Source organism: Falco peregrinus, chromosome 6 (assembly GCF_023634155.1).
Source record: "Falco peregrinus isolate bFalPer1 chromosome 6, bFalPer1.pri, whole genome shotgun sequence".
NCBI lineage: Eukaryota > Metazoa > Chordata > Aves > Falconiformes > Falconidae > Falco > Falco peregrinus.
The window spans coordinates 22,252,721-22,272,714 of NC_073726.1; the positions used below are offsets into that span (position 1 = coordinate 22,252,721).

The following is a 19,994-nucleotide window of genomic DNA, read 5'->3' on the forward strand; positions in this document are numbered from 1 at the left end:
ACCAAACCCCCCCCCCCCCCCCCCCCCCCCCCCATTTTAATGGTTATGATTAAAACATCTTGGTTAAAAGGGATGCAATGCCCGGCAAGGGACAGATTCAGACCAACTTCTTACACCTGCTGTGCTGGGAGCATCCTGCCCTGGCACCAGGCTGGGAGCACCGAGCATCCTCACCCAAAAGTGGCTGGTGGTCCCGCTCAGCACCGTGGGTGCTCATGGTGGTGTACACTGCTAGGCGTCAGGTTCTGCAGGGGAGTAAGAATTCAGAAGAATTCAGAAGGCAGGGAGGTGCCTTTGCCTTGTCTCTCCCACTTTCTGCTCCAGGGCATTTTCCTCTGGCCATAGGATGGGGACGGGGTAGTGCAGCGGCTGCCAGCCACCACCGTGGCTTTACCCTGACTGATGCTGCTCGTAGGGAAACTGCAGCCAGGAAAGCACTAATGTGAGCAGCAAAAGCTGTGCGGTTGCCCACAGCGGCACTGATGCGTGTGATGTGGGACCTGGAAAAGGACTGGAGAGGTCCAGGGCAGCCAAGCTAGCTCTGATGGAGGAGATGCTGGGACCAGGCAGTCCCAGGTTGGCCAAGCCAGCTCCGGTGGAGGAGATGCCAGGACTGGGGCAGTTTTATTAGGGACAAGGACAAGGCTGGAACAGGGTCCTGCTCCCCACACCATGTCCCCTGAACTTCTCTGCAAGAGCATCTTCTCCCTCCATTTCTATCAGCATCGGGGAAGGTTACTGGCAAGTTTTAAGGACCCAAGGGATGAATCTCCCTTTGGTGACCCAGGTGTCACCTGCTCAGCTCCTTGCCTGGCAAAACCCAATTAATTTCCCCAGCTGTACATCGAGTATCCTCAGGTAAGAAAGGGAAGATCTCAAATGGTCACATGTAAATAACATCCTTTTATTTATTATTCTTTTCCCTTTAGGTGAGAAGCAGTATTTCAGGCTCCACTTTACATTACAAAGGAGCGAAGAGCCCTTCCTCTTCCCCCTGCCTGCCTTCCCATTGTGAAACAGCTTTAATATCTTCCAGTTATTATTTTAAGCCGATTTCCTAAGGAAACAAGGCTCATAGGATTACATGCCTGTGCATGTCTGTCTGTCTGTCGGGCATGCCCCTGGCACAGTACTCTGCTGTTCTCGGCAGAGAAAATTGTAGGTAAAGACTGCAAAGATTTCATGAAAATCAAGTGCAGGGAGAGGAATTCCACACACGCATGCACCCCTGTCCCACTGTTCTGCGTTTTAAGTGGTTTTGGGAGGTGCAGGAGGGTCACTCATCTCCCCAGACACCCTCGAGAGTGTTCATCAGGGCCAGGCAGGGAGGTTTCAAGGAATCTGGATAATATTCGCTATGAGTACATTTAACCACTCACCCTCACGGACAAATGTCGGTGCTAGCTGGCCATCTAGTTGCCTTTGCCGTAATTAAATGAATGAAAACTACGACAGCACAGGCCAGTCGCAGGGACGTTGCCAGAAAAAATCAATAGCTGCAGTAAAATTGGATTGCTCGTATCAAATGTCCAAATGCCATTAGGCAGGGATATAGGCTGAATCATCTTAAATTCCTGTCTGTAATACAGGAGGTACAATTAGGAGAGCTAATATAGTGTGGTATCGACTTCTAGTTTGGGATTATTTACATATATATCGGTAAAATGACTACTGTGTCTGTTGGCTTACAGTAGGGGATTAAAGAACTGAAAAACTTCCATATAAATACCTTTCACCCCACCCCCCCCCCCTTCATCTCTGGAAGGCTTAGCCTTTGTAGCGGTGCTCTGTGGCTAGATCACTGTGTGCCATGGGGTTTTACAGGAGCTCACACCATCCCTGTTAAGAGAGGCTGGGCTGCTTTTAACTAGGATCAGGGAGGCAAAGAGGATCTGTGCCGAGCACTCCTGCCCTCCGTCACTAACCCCAGCACGCTCCTGGCTGTTGGCTTGATTTTTTTAGGACCAAACATCACAGGAACAGGCAAATCCAGACCGTGAAAGTGGCTGGGGCTCTGCTGACCCAGTAACCAGCTCGGTCTCCTCCCAGGCATCACTGCACGATGCCAGCCATTCCCCACAGTGCAGTGTGGTCAGATGGAGGATTTCAGGGCAATACGGCAATTCACGAGCCGGATGGTTCAGCCACGCTTGATTTTGCAGCTGTTGTGGTGGAGAAAAAACTGGGTTTTCTTTGTTTGTGCAAGATCAAAGTACGGGTGTCTGCACTAGAGCACTCACGTGTCTACCTGGGGTTTTCCTCCATTCTTCCATCTCTGGTTATCACGTGCCAAGGAAGCAAAGGGGATAGAGATGACTACAAAATGCCTGACATCGATGTCTAATTTCACTCTTCCCTCACCTTTGGGCTACGATATGCTCCCTGTTGGGGGCTTATGTACGCTGATTCCCAGGCAGCACAGGCATATGGGTCCCTTCAAAACAGGACCCTATAAGCCAGGCCCGTGGGCACTGAGGGGTAGACTGGGTCCAGCTTGGTTCCACCATGCACAGCATGCCCATCCCCAGCCCATCCGGGAATGAGGTATTTCCACAGCAGCACACACAGGTGTACCAGGCTGGAGAGAACAGCTGAGCCTGCCCTTACAGCTCTGGGAGAGACCGCAGCCATTTTACTCTTTTTCCGACTTAATTTTGGTGTTTGTGGTTATCATTGGTACAAGAAACTGGGCTGTCTCCTGCACAGGTCTACACACAGCTACAGCTGTCAAGGGGAAGACTCTCTCCCATCCAAGGCTGCTTTCTCCAAAGGTGCCACAAACCTATTTTCAGGCAAAGGCAGCCCTGCCTCACTGCCTGTCTCTTGTCCCTGTTGCTCTCTTCCACACACGCAGCATGGGGAAGGAGCCAGCCCCAACCTCTCTTGTAGGCACCGCTGGTGCCACTCTCACAGAGCCCCGATTGTTTAAACCACTCAATCCTCCCTAACCAAACGGCCTCTCCTGATAACCTTTTTTTTCCCAGATAAATTGTCGAGTACAGCCTAGCAGATTCCTCTGGTAGTGTGGACCACTTGCTGGATCGCTGGCAAGCTGTGATATCATCTATTTGCTCAGCACGCAAGCAGTGGTTTGTGCCCTGATATGACGGAGGCATCTCCAATTAGCACCAGGGGTGTTTGGACATGCTGAAATTAGTATATGACTTTTTTTCCAGGAAAATACCATCCCTGTTGGTAACCCCATTTGAGGACTGCACTCTTTAAAAAGGCGAGCAGGGCAAGTGCATTGGAAGATCCTACACTGAGCCAGGTGGGTGATGCATGCATGGCTGGGGTGCGGGTAGCACAAAGGACCAAATTTGGGGTCAGGACATTGCCTGAGCAACAGATTCCCCCAGGTCAGGTGTGTGCAAAACAACCTGGCAGTTTGTGTTTGTTTGGGTTTTTTTTTCAGATTGTGGGATCTGCAGCACCAGGAGATGATAACATCTGGAGGATTTCTGCCTGGGGGAATCGGCACTCCAGGTCAGCACAAGCCCCACTCTGCAGGAGAAACCCATGGTGCTGCAGCTGCTGGGGCTTTGCACGGAGCCTGCTCTTGTCTTATGGCAGCAAGAAACACATAGCGTATATTGAAGGGGAGGGATATTAATCTGCTACAACTTCAAATCCCTCCCATCACAGCTTTCAAAGTTTTGCTTTCAAAGGCCCCTTCTGAGACTGAAATCTGTCCTGAGACTGAGCTTTCTGATACTAGGAAGGGGGAGAAATGTGCTGTGACACCCACATGCAAATTCTGATTTCACTTCAGTAAGGAAATAGCATTAGTTCAATAAAGTTAGGATTTCTCCCCAGTACTTTCCACGCACAAAGTAATGTGCTGCTTTTCCTTTAACTTCAGTCCTACTCACACATTCCTCCCGTCATCCTCTATGACGTCTCTCGTCTCTCGTACAGGGTTGCCTTTGGAGCCCATTAAATGCTTTACAGCCCTTTTTCTCCTCGCCTCTGTCCTAGACATTTTCCAGTCCAGCTGCCACCCTTGCATATAATGAAACCATTTTTCCTCCTGTCCCCAGTGAGTTTTTACCAATGCAGCGCGTCATCAGCTGCTGACCAGGTTCTTCCTCTCCAAGCGTGAAATCCTCCTTCAGCTTCTCAGTTTCTTGCCCCTCTCCCTTGATCTCTCCTCTGCCTCCTGATTTTGGGGTTCTTCCTGTGGATTCCTCCTCTCCCTCCACCTCATCTCACAGCCAGCTCATCCCAAACACCAAGCTCACCCAGGGCTTGTAAGTGACTTAAAGGCTCTGGGCTGCAAGTGTTAACTTGGCAATTGGAAACTCTCCTGGTCATTGCAATCTTGCCAGTTGTTTTGTCCTGCACTTTTCTAACTTCTGGCTTTTGGAGGATCCTGAAACTCCACGCAAGCTTTTCGTGCCTCTCTATATTCCATCCTCCTCTGCATCCCTCCTGCTTGGCTATCACAGCCCCCTTGGTATCAAGAAACAGTTGTTTTGCCTCCAACTGGCCTGACACATTGGATGCAACCTCCCACCCCTCGAACGGGACAGGAACGTTGCACTTGCTTAGCATTTGCACAGCCCCTAACCCACGGGCTTTGCTCCTTGGCTTGTGCCCAGGGATACTGTGTTAATCATAATAACAGTAATAGCAGTAACTAGAAACAAACAAACAAACCAAGGACGTGTTTGAATGCCCCTTCCCTAAAAGAAGCTTTCCTGAAGAACTGGATTTTGGTAAACGTGACTCATTACTGGCTTTTGCTCATAGGAAGGCCCTGAAGCAGGGCTGACCCGTGCAGGGGCTTGGTGGGCTGGCTGGGCCTGGCAGACTGCAGCTTTCCAGGCTCTCGCATGTCACACTCGTCGCGCCAGAACGTCTTGGCTCCTGGTTTGCGAGGCTTTTGCTTGTGGCGGCGCAGCGGGCCCAGGAGAGCAGCCTGGCACAGCCCCTTGCGCTGCAGGTGCTCAGCGGCCTGCGACCAGTGGCACGATGGGCACCGGCCACAACGCTGACATTTCCACTAAAATGTGAAAAAACCCGCAAAGTTCTCCACGGGAAGGGGGAGGAGGGAGGGGGGGGGTCAAGCGGGGCACCGGCCGCCCAGAGAGGGTGCGGGGGCCGCGGGGAGCCCCACGGCCCTGACGGGACCGCGCCTGCCGCCTGCCGCCGCCGCCATTCCGCGCCTCTGTCCCCGCGGGCCCCCGCGGCGGGACAGCGGCGCGGCTCCTCCGGACTACATTTCCCAGGCGCCTCCACGGCGCGGCGCGGGAAGGCGGGGCACGGCGGGTGGCGCGGAGGCTGCCGGGAGTTGTAGTCGCGGCGGGGCGGCGGGCGGGGCGGGGCGGCGGGCGGGAGGACTGCACGTCCCGGCGTGCCCAGCGGGCGCTGAGGGGGCGGGTGGTCCCTGAGGGAGCTGGAGGCGGCGGCGGTAGCGGCGATGTCGGTGCAGGTGGCAGCCCCCGCCGTGGAGCTGAAGGAGCTGAGCGGCCCCATGGATAAGGCGGCGGGGCCGGAGCCGGTGACCGCTCACGCTCCCGGGCACGGCGTGGCCGCGGCCCCCTGCCCGCTGCCGGCCACCGAGCGTGAGGCGGCCCCGGCGTCCTCCTGCGGCGGTGAGCGGCCTCCGCTGAGCGGCTGCCCCGGGCTGTCCGCCGCTGCCGGGCTGCCGCCGGGCGCCGCCAAGGTGCCGCAGGCTTCGGCCATGAAGCGGAGCGACCCGCACCACCCCCAGCACCGGCACCGCGACGGCGGCGACAGCGGCGGCGCCGCGGCCGAGGCGCTCGTCAGCCCCGACGGCACCGTCACAGAGGCGCCGCGCACCGTCAAGAAGGTAACGGCGAGTGGAGCTGTGGGTGTGTGTCACGGGGGGTGGGCACCCGCCCGCGGGCGCGGGGACGCCCCGCCGCGTCTTTGTGCGCCCCGTCCCGCTGCACCCCCACCGGGACATCCCCGGGGGACAGGCAGACCCTACCGGGGAAGGGGAGCCCTGCCGGTGCCTGGGGACGCGGCGCTGCCCCTCTCCGGGCAGAGGCCGTCCTGGCGTGGGGGTCCTTGGTACGCAGGCGTGGGGTGTCAGTGTGCCCCGGGGTGTGCCCGTGACCGCGTGTCAGGGCCATGCTCCTCCGAGGACGTGGGGTCCCATCGGCTCCTTGTGTCCCCGTGTGCCCCTGCCCTGTGGGTAATTATGGGGTGCACACACAAACACAGGCCTTGGGTATGCCCACGGACACGTGTGACCAGCGTGATCCTGCTCTCTTCGTCTGTGTCAGTGTGTCCAGAGGTGTGCCTGCCTCCTAGGGTATGTACTTGCTTACACGCTCACGTCTGCCAAGGAGTGTTGGTACTCACTGGGTGTGTGTATGCCCCACTCCTGCACACTTAACTGTGCCTGGCTGTTGGAATGTTTGTGGGAAATGTGGGTGCCAGGTATGTGAGCTCCCGGGTGTGTGTAGGTTCACATTGGGTTCACGTCCCCGGCGTTATCTGTTTGCTTGGAAATGCAGATATGCATTTCATAAAAACGTACAGAGCTGCCCATCCCATCGTATGCAAGGGATAATCAGGCATACCCAGTATGGATGCTGGGTGTACACGTGCACAGGTGTGTGCCTCTGGGTATATCGTTGGGTACACACTTGCACACATCCAGGGCTGGGTTTGCACAGCTCCCGTCCTGGTGCTTGCCCATCGAGGTGTATGGGTGCATGCTGGGAATGCATAGACCACTGTCTGCCCGGCATGTGTGTGCTGGATGTGCACCTATGGACATGGCAGGTACACACTGTCCCCCTTCAACTGTGCCTGTGCTGTCACCAAGCGTGCATCTGCACCATGGGTGTGCTATGTGCACAGGTGCATGACCTTTAGATGCATACATTGTTTATGTATATATACCCCCTAGGTATATATGCGTGTACAGGGGTCCCCTTAGCTGCTTATGCATGTGTTTGCAACCGTTTTTTTACTTACACATGAATATGTAGGCTTATCCATAGGTATGCATCCACTTGTGTAATATATGAACTCACACATGTGAAGGTAAGTAGACAGATGTGGATCTGCACGCTTGCATAATGCATGCTGGTATGTGTACAAATATGCATATAGATGTGTACACACATAACAATTGTCTATGTGCTGTAGCTATATGCATGTGTGATGCATACCTGCACATGCAGGGGAAGTATACCTGCAAGTTTACATGGTTAGATATCTATAGGGATGCAAACAGGTGCACATGCCTGTACCTGTCAGTACACATGTATGCATACAGGTGTGCATACATGTGTCTATAGCTGCATTAACACTGACAGAGATGGGTGTATATGCACTGAGGCACACAGGCTCTCTTTGGATGCCTATGTATGGGTGCAGAGAAGCACCTTTGTGCATACAGGCACCTGTATGCCACGTGCTCAGGCATGTACTTGTACCTTTGCACATCTGCCCACACCCAGCAGACATAGATGCATTCAGATGCATGCAGACAGCCCCATGTGTGTCATGTATAGACATCCCCATTTCGTATGCTTTGCATACACAGATGATGCCCATACCAGTGTCCACCTATAGATGCACCCAAGTCCACTCTGACCCATTCACACAGATACATCCATGCGTATCCATGCTTCTCAGCTGGATGCACCCATGAACGTAGATACTCCCTATAGTGTGTGTGGGGTATATGTAGTTTCCTATAGATACAGCCAAACATCCCTCCATGGGAATGCACATTTTCCACAGGGATTCCTGAGTAGGAGCAACCTAAGATGTTGGTGCCTGGCACCTTTCCCTTCAGAAATCCTGGGAGAAAGAGTTCTCCCCCGTGATGCAAGAACCAATTTGAGGGAATGTAGGGGAAGAGGTGTTGCGGTCATAAGGGGAATCTCTCTCTTCCTGAAACTTTGGGGTAAAAAGCACATATTGATTGACTTCCACTCTCTTTCATTGTTATTCTAATATTTCCTCTCCCTTCAGAAGGTGCAGGGTGAGGGGGTTTGTCTCTATAACTGATGTTCTCCTTTGTGGCCTCCCTGAAATTGGGAGTCTCTCTTAGGGGCTCTCAGGGAAGGAGTGCATCTCTGTAAGGCAGTGTCTCCCTATGAAGAGAGTCTGGATCAAGAGCTCCTTCATCCTCTTAGAAATGCCTCAGTTCCTTGGTAAAGGACATTTTTCCACTAAGACTGTGACTTCTGTCCCCAGTGTATGGAGCCCTCTCCATTTGATATACTAATCTCATCTCTCCATTTTTAGAGACCCTCAGGGTATCCCTATTTCTCCTCAAGTGTGCTTAATACTTCTAAACTCCTCCTTTATTGATCTTCTTTCTTTCTTGCTTTTTTTTTTTAAAAAAAAACAACAAATAGTTTTTTTTCCCTTGCATTCCCCTTCTGAAGTCCAGCTCTTGTCTGGTGAGAGGAGCGTGGTGTTAGATGACACAATAGCATTGATAAGTCAAGGATGGCAAGTGATGGAGTTGTTATCTGCATTGCTCTCCCTTTATACTCCTAAAAGCAGCAGAGGGTGCCTTTTATAAGAGAGAAGCAAAGAATGCCAGGCTTTCAGGAGAAACCTGGATGCACGAGGAACAGCCAGCAAGCTTATGGAGCAGCAAAACCCCAGCTGGTTTCCTTTGCTTTGGGTGATGAGTTTGTTTAGGAGTTGACAATCTGTCTGGTTGCTAAAGGAAGCGAGATGTGTTGATGGAGGGTATCTGGGAGTACATACTGTTCGTTCTCTTTCTGTCCCTTCATACTGTTGCTTTCCAGTGACTTCAGTGTGTGTTCCAGAGACTTGAGGTATTTCATTTACTGGATTTACAAATCCAGAGTCCTTTCCACCATCTCTTGGGAAGTCATGTTATTTAAATAAAACACCAGATTTGGTAGCCATAAAATTGTTCCTAGTCCTGTGACTAAAAAATTGGGCACACAGAGCTGAAGCATCTGTTGAAAGAAGGTTTAGTGCATAAATAAGCCTAAAAGAAGCAGATAATTTTTTTTTGTCAGATCCAATAGAACTTTCTTTAGGACCTGAAATAAAGGTAAGGGTCTATTCAAAATAGATAAGTAAGATCATATCAGCTTTGCAGTGAAACATTAAACTGTAGCTCTTCACAGTGTTTGTCTAGAAGAAAAAAAATCTCAGTATTTTTTTCTTGATTGATTTATGTATTAAATACATAAATACTGTTTTTTCTGTGGTTTTTTCCCTTTCCTTGAAATTTTAACATGCGCTTTTGAAGTACTGTGTGACCAAATGTTTATTTCATAGTACTGACACAGCACAGAGATCCCAGTAAACAGCCATGACTGTTCTTTCCTGTAATACTACTCTTCATTTTAAAACTAAAATGTACTAAAGTTTAGTATTTTACTTGTGTCTGTCTGCCTTTAGGTGTGCTAAAGTAATATTTTACCTTGATAACATGGGCACAGTATACGTGCCTGGACTGGCAAGTGTTAACATCTTTGCAAGTTTGTATTTTCATTTATTTAGGCAGTTTCATTTTGTTGTACTATCACAGCTGATGTATAGACCTGGTTCTGCAGTCTCGCACACCTGCTCATACAAGAAATGATGGCACTCCTGCAAACCCAGAAGTCAAAATCAAGTACGCTGGGCTTGTCTTCATGACACCTGCAGAGGTGGTTCCCATCACATCTGGGGGAAGATCTCTGTCATCACATTTTTGTTCTCTCTGGATTCTTGCTGTAGATCCGCCCTCTCAAGAAATGGCTAGAAGACCTTATTTCTGAGATGATACTGGACTTTGACTTTTACAGCTAACTCTGACTAATGGATGTGGCTGCGACCTTTGCATGCATCTACCCAGGTAGATGTAGCCAACCCCTGGTTGTCTGGCGCTGCTTCAGAGCTTACTGCTTCTGACAAGGGCTGGTGAGTGGGTCTTTGACCAGTGTCTGAGATGTGGGCTGATGGCCTGAAGCTCTGGGGTGGTCTAGACCTTCTCTTGCCTCTGACTGTGTGTCCTTACTCTCCTGCCACGTTCTCAGGTGGCTCTAAGATGAGGCAGTTCAGGGAGGTTAAACTGCATAAAATTCCTTGCTTGAAGTTGAATTAGTTTTCTGTTGGCATAATTCCCTCCAGCGTGGGGTCAAGGAAGAGCCAGGAATGGTATGGGAGAAGTGGTACGAGCAGGTTAGTGGAGATGGGAGGAATGGAAAGGCCTCTCCAGCAGCGGCTGGATGGTGTATTGGCTCGGCTGTAGTGTTAGTGATGGGGTGCTGGCAGCAGCTGGCTGGGGTGACTCAGGAGATGTGTGGTTTGTTCTGCCGTTGCTGCTCCCAGAGTGAGGTGAGCCATGAGGCTGAGTAACAGTTTCAGGTGTCCCAGGCTAAACTTATCCATGGATATGAGTCAAGACCCTGAGTCACGCAAATTGTTTACAGTTTTAGATTTGAACAGTGTTTTGATGATTAGATGATCACTCATTGGCTTTGGGGTGGTGGTGGCCACTTAACGTTTTGTGTTAATTCTTAGAGCATTCCTAGATCAAAGCAGCTGAAAGTTGCAGAACTCCTGCAAATGTTACTGATTCCCACCCCAAGTGCACTGAGGGGCTATAATTAAGACTCCCCAACTGATTAGCTGGATGATCTTAGCCTTGTAATGACAACTCTGTGCCCCTCTTTTGTTAGCTGAGAGAACATACACTTACACAGATGCACTTCTCAGTTTAATGATTCGTAACTACTTGGCAAGTAAGGCTTAGTAAATGCTTGTACACCATACTGGGAAGTTTAAATGACAGCAATTATGTAGCCGTGAAGTTTTATATTAAGTATATACCAGTTTATACAATGAAAGGTTTTGTTGTGTTTTTGGTTTTTCTTTTTTTTTGTCCCATCCACTCAGTACGGAAAGCACAGCTTACTTCTTGAATTTCAAGCTGTGTTCTTTTGCTCCTTAGCATCACTAAAACAGAGGGTTTAGAATTGGAAAGGATTGATTTGCTGGTTTATCAGTGCTGTTGATTCATTTAGTGGGCTAGAGCAGAGCACAGCTTGCTTTTCCAGAGCTACACCGCCTCTGCAGTGCCAGTGGCTGTAGAAAGCTGTGGCTTTTGTCTGTGGGCAAAGCAGAAAAAACAGGGTGTAGAAGTAAACAGTAACAAGATGCACATCCTTGTGTAATGTTGCTGCTTGAGTATAACCTTTCTAAAACTCCCCACTGTAAAATTCTTAGGTGAAGGGATTACATCAAAATAAATGCCTGGTGCTCGCTAGACTGGCACATCACCTGACTGGTGAGCTGTGATGGGAGGTTTTATTCTGCTAAGACTATAAATGACTCTCATGTGGCTTGTCTAAATGATGATTCTGACCTTGACTCCCAGCAGATTTCATTGCCTGTGATGAAAGTAGCTTTTCCCTTGTAAATGTGTGTAAATTCCTTGCAATCTTCCCACATCGTTTTGTGGGGCAGAGATTTGGGGTTTTTTTTAGCAGGTGTGTGCTCCATTAAGGATCTCTGACGTGCTTGTGCGTTTTCTATTTTCTCAGCTTCGTTCTAACCCCTAGTGATCACTTATGCTAGGTAATAAATGTTTCCCCTGAGGCTGAATTCCCAAGTGCTGCTCATAATGAGTGTGGTTTGAATGCTATTTAGTAAAATCTTATCATTGGAGGCCATATTCTTTTATTACATATAATACTCGTTGGTCTGTCTCCTTATGGATGTGTGTGGTTTAATTTTAGAAGGTGCCTGTGTGTGACTGCTTGGAACTGTGTATGAAGATCAGTATGTCAGCCTTTGGGATGGAGGCGCAGGAACAGAAGGGAAGATAAAAGAAGATTGGGGGGAAAAAGTGGTAGAAAAATAATGGCTGTGAATGCAGGTAGATGGCAGGCTGTAAAACGTAATGACGTGGAAATGGGAAGCTGAGGTGTGGTTCAGGGTACCACAAACCTTGTAACTGGGAATGGCAAACTTAGTTTTGCTGGGAGGCTGTGGCACTGTCCCTGGGTTGCTTTCTTAGGTAAAAAATTTTGAAGCACGTAACGATCTTTGTGTTTATATCTTTCCTGGGGGGACAGAAACCTGGTATTTGAATTCACAAGCAATTAAAAGCATAGTCTTAGCTTTGGCCCTGACTTGGTGCTTGAAAGTTGAGCAAGGTAAAGCAATTCTGAATTTTGGAGCCATGTTTGACCTTTTCAGTTTTCTTTTTAACTCTGTCTAGTGAATTGTAAAACATGATGATTTAGCTTGAAAAAGGAAGAGATGGAGGTAAAACTAAAAAGAAAGAAATGAGCCAGGTAGCTCAGGTGTAATAGGCAGATTTCTCTGTATGACTGAGTGACCTGCAGCATTGGTTAAATTGAAGAATACTAAAGACTGAAAGAATAGAATTGTTCCAAATGTTGTGTAGAGCTACCACAGTGCTGGGGTAAAAAAAATAGCCACTTAATTTTCTTCTTTCATATTTATTTTCTTCTTCAGTTTTGCAGATTCAAGCCAGAGATCCAAGAGTAGAACCTCGGCCATGTGAAGGAAACATCCTCCCTGTAGTACAATGCCTGACATCCCGTTAAATTCCTATGTAGAGACATGAGCTATGGGCAAGTTACAAAATCTGAATGACGACTGGAAGAGAGACAGCCTGAGAAATAAGGTCCAGCCTCTAAATAAAAATACTGGAGGCTGCTTGCTTTAAGTCCCAGAAAAACTGTTAGGTTCTAGGGCTTCAAATGAGCAACAAGCTGACTAGGAAGAAAAGGGTGAATTAAGGATAAAATGAGCTTTAAATATTTCTTGCACAAAAGCCTCTAAGCTCAGGTCTGCAGTTAAAGGCATTTGTAGCAGAAAAATTTCACTGAAATGCCTCAATTTTAGCTTAGAGAAGCCATAATAAAACTAATTTCTTCCATTCTTATTGAATAGCTACCAATGTCAGCTTAGGGTCTTTCTTGATAGAAAGTTTGTAAACAGAAACGTAAGGTGAGGAGCCTTACCACCAGACTTCCACAGTTGCTGTGAGTCACTGATGCAGGCTGCAAACAGAAATGGGAAAAAATGTTTGTATTTTTAGTTGCAACAGCAATTCTGTCTTCTGTTAGAAGCAGTCTTCTTGAAATTAAGATGAAATATTGCAATGAGGTAAAAAGGAGTGAAGGTTTAGTAAAACTGTTTACACATTCTTGTTGTGCAGTTGTAGAGGAAGTGTGTAGTGCCCACTTGCAGGTGTGCTGCAGATGACGGAGAGAAGCAAGGTCGATTCTGGAACCTAAATTCAGTGCATGTGTGCTGGATTAACGGAAGGCTTTCTGGGCTTTAAGCTTAATTCAGACTCTGAAATGGGAAAAGTCAGTAAGTGAGAAAATAGGACTGAAGAACATGAAATAATAGTTCTTCAAGGAGTTTTGAGGTCAAAGATTTAAAAAAAAATACATTTTTTTTGACAGCACTTCTCATCTGACCGTTTCCCTGCTTAAGGCCTTGAAGCAATAAATTGCTGTCATGCTTTTGCACACTAGATGTGTACTGAACACCTCTAGAAAATGTTGAGTTTTTTTGTTTCTAGTTGTATTTTGGGAAGGCCAATGGTATTTAAGTATGTTGGCTTGGTGGTTTTTGCATCAAAAAATTGTGCAGCTATTCCTAGAGCAGGAATTCAGCGTTGCAGACAGAGCTGTTGATGAACTACTGGTTTCCTAATGAAACTTTGAAACTTCATAGTTTTTGTAGATGCAGCTCACCTAATCTCTGCTCACTGCAAAATACAATTCATAGAATAAAGAATGATGAGATCAATCAGAAATTGTTAATTCTTATTCTGCAAAAGTGTACATGAAGCTGATTAAATTGGCATCCTGATTTACAACACTTCCCCTAAGTATGAGCTTTCATACAGTTTGTGTGGCAGAGAGAACCTTTGGTGTTTTTTAAAATTTATTACAGTATTATTATTGTAAAATTTACATGTATGATGATATAAATACATATTGAAATATTTTTTATTTTTACAATAGTAGAAATATGCACAGGTGTCTTGGGTGAAATGGTTGTTAAAGAGAACAGAGACTTCCGTGTGACTTTCCAGAAGATTCGGTGACCAGCAGAATGGTTTCCTGAAGTGAATGACACTTGCAGGGACTTTTCTGAGAATTGAATGATGTGGTCTTGCTTATGTTCTTTTTATGCCTGAAATGAAAGGCTTTTCTGCAAATGTAACGTTGGAGTGCTCTAGAATAAACAAGGATGGGTGAGAGCCTAGAGTTAACATTCCTCTGCACCCTCAAAAAGCTCACCATAGTGCTGGAACACTTTGTGTTTTCCAGCTTTTGCAGGATAGCACTGCTTCATTTCAGATTTGTAGCTGGGTATAGATGCACTGAAATTAAGACTGCTTGTCAATATATTTGGGGTTTCCACTATGAAGTGGAGGTGAGCTGACCTTTTCGCCCAGAGGTCTTGTGTTGTTATTAAATAGCACTCTTGTTGAAGCATAGTTCCCACTGACTTCAGGTGGAGCTGTGACTGCTCAGCGCTTCTCTCAGTTCTGGATCACAAGCCATGAGAAGATGATGATCTTACAGTTAGTGGCCAGATGTGAAAAGTTTACTGAGGTTGTCTTGCCTAGCATTACTGAAGACATGCCTAAACAGATGCAGGCAGACCCACATTTGCTTTGCACATGCCAAACTGGTCAGATATGAGTCACCTAATGTCTTGTTTTCTTTGGGATGCATCAGCACAGTGCTGTGCATGAGCCGACACCACCACTGTGCAGCTTCTGGACCGGAGCTGGCTTCTGTCCATCCAGCTTAAGCTCCAGTCTGTCTGCACCTGCCTGTGTAGACTTGCCTGTAGCAAGTTTGGCAAAGAAAAATACAGATTTTAATTATGTGGGGCAGCATTTAACAGCCTAAGCAAACCCTCTGGTTCTTCTTGAAGTCTCCTGCCTCGTTCTCTGTGTGTTTTGCAGTTTCCCAACAGGCAACAGGGGAAGAAAAGCATCGGCAAAGTCCAACCCTAGAACTGTGTTCTGTCCACTGATGAGACAGGTTCTTCTGAAAGCAATAGTGTGTGTGTGTGCACTTATGTGCAGCGTACGTGACTTCAGGCTGAGTGAACAACCTTAATTCTGGGATTCTTTATTTTTGGTCCGGTTTTGAGCCTGCATAGTCTTCTAATAGCATTTTGCTATGTGAAATGTTTGAATGCTGCAGTGTGCTGACCTTACTTTAAATTGCAGGGGTGGCAATGTTGGAACTTCAGGTATTTTTATTTCTTTTCTCCTGACAGAGCCTTAAATAGGCAGGCAGTTGCATTTTTCATGAGTGTCAGAATAGGAAAGTCAGTTGAAAAATTAGTTAGCTACACAGAATTGCTGAACCAGTCTATTTCAAATTTTATTCCAAAGGTATTTAAAAATAGAGGAAGTATGAACATGGCTTCATCTGACAGTTAGGAAGCTTTGCTTGTTATTTACTTCGTAGAGGTGAGGTAAAGTGATCGACCTTTAATCCTGAAGTTATGTGAGAAAAAAACAGGGAATGGTCTGTTCCCATAAGAATGACTCAAGCACCAATTTAGGAGAGCAGCTTACTGCAGTTCATGCTGGTATCTGTTCCCAGCAAGCTTTCCTTCCAGCTACCCAAAAGCTTGCTGACTCAGATTTGGTGTTCTCTCCATGACTTTAGTGTTTATGGAGGTGGGGAAATCTGCTTGGATCCATTTCAGTATCAGTTAAGATAATTTTTATTGTTTGCAGAATGCACTAACATGTTTGATGTGGATTTTTTTTTTTTTAAAGTCAACCTTCTACAATCTGGGATGAGAGATTACTGCCATAATTTCCAGCATTTCACATTGACCAGTTAGATATTAATTGAAGTGGCTTTCTGCAGTACTAAACTGCTGTGATTTTTGGACACTTCATTGGCATTGAATCCCACTTCAATCTTGCTGTCTGCTGTTAGTGTGTGAGATTTCAACAGTCAACAATAAAATCTGTTTTGTTTTCAAGTAATGTAAAAAATTGTTGATTCTCTTGAAGATGTGATTCAGGTGCATAAGATATTATTACTTTTGTGTGCTTTTAGCAAGTACGTTGAGGCTGATACTTGGTTTCCCATGATGAAAGATGTGGTAGAAATGAAAATGTTTGCATGCTGTCTTCGTTTGCTGGGCTTTCCCTTGGCTGCACAGTAGTGGGTTGTAGAGGTGATGAACTGGGATAAAGGCCAGAAGGCAAGGAGTAATATTTCGGAGTGTACGTATTAAGTATACATATTGGTTTTGTATAAGTTTTTATTTCTGGATTGTGATAAGCCACTTGGCAAGTTCAGGCAAACAGCATGAGAAGCCACAAGTAGATAGCTGGTGAACTGTCACTTTATTTCATGCCCTGTCCACAACATGAATGCTAGCTTTTGCCATGTGTTGTGCATGCTGAGAAGGTGAGAAGTTCACAGGACTTAGTGACATTTGCTGTAACTGTTTTGAGAATTAGTCTTCTGCTAGACAGCTTTTGGAAGTCAGGATATACAGTAGTGATGTCATGCTGCTGCATTTTAAACAAGCTGGGAGAGGGGAAGAGAAACAAACAGGTTGCTCCAAGAGGTTAGCTTTGCTAGGGTCTGGGTTTGGGCATGTGTTTTGCTGTCTGTAAGGCAATACTTTCTCTCTGTGAAGTTAAACCTGGACTCCAGCCCATTCTTTGGCTTGAAAACCTGTTGGAAATCGATTACCTTTTGAATCTTGCTAGCCCGAAAATTAAGTCCATCTCCAGACATTATTGTAGTTGGTGTCAAATCCCGTGTTTTGTTATTTCTGTGCGCATCAAAAGATGCTTAATTCCTTTAATCTGAAGGGGAGTGAAGATGTCAAGAATTGTAGAATCGTTAAGATCATCAAGTCCAGCTATTAACCCAGCACTGCCAAGTCCACCACTAAACCACATCCCTAAGCACCATGTCTACACGCCTTTTAAATACCTCCTGGGACAGTGACTCAACCCCTTCCCTGGGCAGCCTGTTCCAATGCTTGACAACCCTTTTGGAGAAGGCATTTTTCCTAATACCCCATCTAAACCTCCCGTGGCCCAACTTGAGGCTGTTTCCTATCATCCTGTCACTTTTTACTTGGGAGAAGAGACCGACTCCCACCTCGCTACAACCTCCTGTCAGGCAGTTGTAGGGAGCGAGAAGGTCCCCCCTGAGCCCCCCCTCTCCAGGCTGAACCCTCCCAGCTCCCTCTGCCGCCCCCCCCCCAGCCCTGTGCCCCTGCCTCAGCCCCTGCCCAGCTCTGGACACGCTCCAGCCCCTCAGTGTCTGTCCTGCAGTGAGGGGCCCAACACCGCACACGGGATCCGAGGTGCGGCCCCACCAGTGCCCAGTGCAGGGCGATGATCACTGCTCTGGTCCTGCTGGCTGCACTGTTTCTGACACAAGCCAGGATGCTGCTGGGCTTGGCCACCTGGGCACACTGGGGCCTCATATCCAGCTGGCTGCCGCTGAGCCTCGCCAGGCCCTTTCCCACCAGGCAGTTTCCAGCTGCTCTGCCCCAGCCTGTAGCACTGCATGGGGTAGTTGTGGCCCAGGTGCAGGACACAGCACTGAGCCTTGTTGAACCTTGTACAACTGGTCTTGGCCCGTTGTGGCCTGTCCAGATCCCTCTGCAGAACCTCTTGCCCTCCAGCAGATCAACACCCCCACCCCCGCCCCCAAACCTGGCATCATCTGCAAACTTACCGAGGGTGCACTCGATCCCCTCATACAGATCATCCATAAAGATACCAAACATGACCAGCCCCAGCACTGAATCCCGGGGAATGCCACCTGTGACCAGCCTCCAGCTGGATGTAACTCCATTCCCCACCACCCTTCAGGCTCGGCCATCCAGCCAGCTTTTTACCCAGAGAAGAGTGCCCCTGTCCAAGCCACGAGCAGCCAGTTTCTCCAGGAGAATGCTGTGGGAGATGGTGTCAAAGGCTTTACTAAAGTCTAGGGAGACACCGTCCACAGCCCTTCCCTCATCCGCTAAGCGGGTCACCTTGTTGCAGGAGGAGATGAGGTGAGTCAAGCAGGACCCGCCTTTCGTAACCGCATGCTGCCTGGGCCTGGTGCCCTGGTTGTCCTGTGTGTGCTGTGTGATGGCACTTGAGATGACCTGCTCCGTAACCTTCCCCGGCACCGAGGCTGGACTGATAGGCCTGTAGTTCCCCAGATCCTCCCTCCAGCCCTTTGTGTGGATGGGCGTCATGTTTGTGAACCTCCAGTCGACTGGGACCTTCCCAGTTAGCCAGGGCTGCTGGTAAGTGATGGGAAGTGGCTCAGTGAGGAGCACTTCCACCAGCTCCCTCAGTACCCTTGGGCCCAGAGACTTGTGTGTGTCTGAGTGGCGCAGCAGGTCGGTGACCGTTTCCCCTTGGATTATGGGGGCTTCATTCTGCTCCTCATCCCTGTCTTCCAGCTCAGGTGGTGGGTACCTGGAGAACAACTGGTCTTACTGTTAAAGACCGAGGCAAAGAAGGCATTAAGTACCTCAGCCTTTCCCTCATCCATGGGTTTGTCTTTTTTTAATGTCACATGTTTTTTAAATGTGTAATTTTAAGATTCTTTTGTAGGAAAATGTAGAGACTAATTTTTGGAGCTTTAGAGTGAACCTATTTTGGTCTTAAGTATTTTGAAAGAAGCAGGAGGAAAAGAATTATTTTCCTTCAAGAAGGATAGAGTTAGTAGTTTATTTGACCGTGGTAGTTGAATGTAACTTTCTAGTTCCTTTAAGCAAAATTAGAAACGGCTCTTTTGGTAGCAGAGATTACAAAGGTGTTGCCTGGAGTGCACTCTCACTCTTCTCCCTGCTGGTCTGTGTCCAGGTTTCACTTGTCTTTTAGAAGGGAAGAGTGTTTGATACCGTTTGGAGAGGCCATCTGTGCAGTAAAAGCAGTTCCAGGCTTCTCCTCTTAGTGATCGGTTACTGTGTCGTTACCTGATTTTTGACAAGTATCATCTTCTATTGCTCTCTTTCCAGAATGCGCTGCAGAGGTAATTTTCCTGATGGTTTATGCAATGGCTCTCTGTAACTGTGCACAAGTTCTCATCTCCACTCCACCAAGGACTTACCTGTGTTTTCAGACCTTTTCACAGCCTCTTCTCCTTTGGAAGTCAGTGTCCTTTTGTCATCCTTGATGGCAACTCCCACCAGCCATTTGTTAGCACAGAGGTGGCTTGCTTGGAATCTCATCTTCCATATTGCCTTTGTGCTTTGAAGGAGCTTGGCAGAGCCATCTGTAAAACTGCCATTTATCCTTCTTAAAGTTCTTTGTTGGATGCTGATGGAAGCCTGACAATAGAAAGTTTTTGATGCGGTCACACTCCTCATCACAGGGGGAGCTGGAAGCTACATTAGTGTGTGGCTTGCTCTACTGTTACACTTAACTAACCTGTTTTCATTCTTTTTCTGATACAGGAGTATAAAACTGAAGGAGATGGAGTATGGAGACTAAAGATCTTGGCTTGGAAAGGAAGGGATAGACAACACAGTTGATATCCTGGTCTGGACAGAGGTGGAGGATTTGGTAGGAGGACCTGCAGTGCTGAGGTGTTCATGTCAGAACGCAGCTCCCAAGGACTGGAATACTGGCTAGTACTGTCTTTCCCTATTTCCTGTCAGCTTTCATCCAGCTCTTTTCCTTATCTAGAATCCATGGTCTTCTGGGCTCAGGGCTGCTGTGAAGACCCTAACAAGCAACACTTTCCTGTCATAAAACAGTAACTTTATTTCAGTATCCTAGATCTTGCATCCTTCCAAACGTGTTTTTTTTCTGTTTGGATCAAATATTGAAAGTCATCATAACTTAGCTGTTAGATCTAGAAGTGATTTTGTACAGGGCCAGAAATGAAAGATTCCTAGCTACCAAGTAAGAAAGTGCTAAGAGCATGCCAGAGCTCTGCATGAATATTAGCCGTTTCCTCTGCTTCTGCTTTATTAGTACCGCTGTGATCTATTTCTTGTGCTCTGATGGGTGTTGAGATCTA

General features: G+C 47.6%; 1 protein-coding gene across 1 annotated transcript in view; it reads left to right on the forward strand.

Annotated features, from left to right (window-relative positions):
* The first annotated feature begins 5,365 nt into the window (after nucleotides 1–5,365).
* The window catches only part of AHCYL2 (adenosylhomocysteinase like 2), a 109,349-nt gene continuing 94,720 nt past the window's right edge, over nucleotides 5,366–19,994 (forward strand). Inside the window, exon 1 of the mRNA XM_055807825.1 lies at nucleotides 5,366–5,815. Within this exon, the coding sequence (XP_055663800.1) occupies nucleotides 5,423–5,815 (393 nt within the window). The 5' untranslated portion in view covers nucleotides 5,366–5,422. The remainder of the gene's footprint in view (nucleotides 5,816–19,994) is intronic.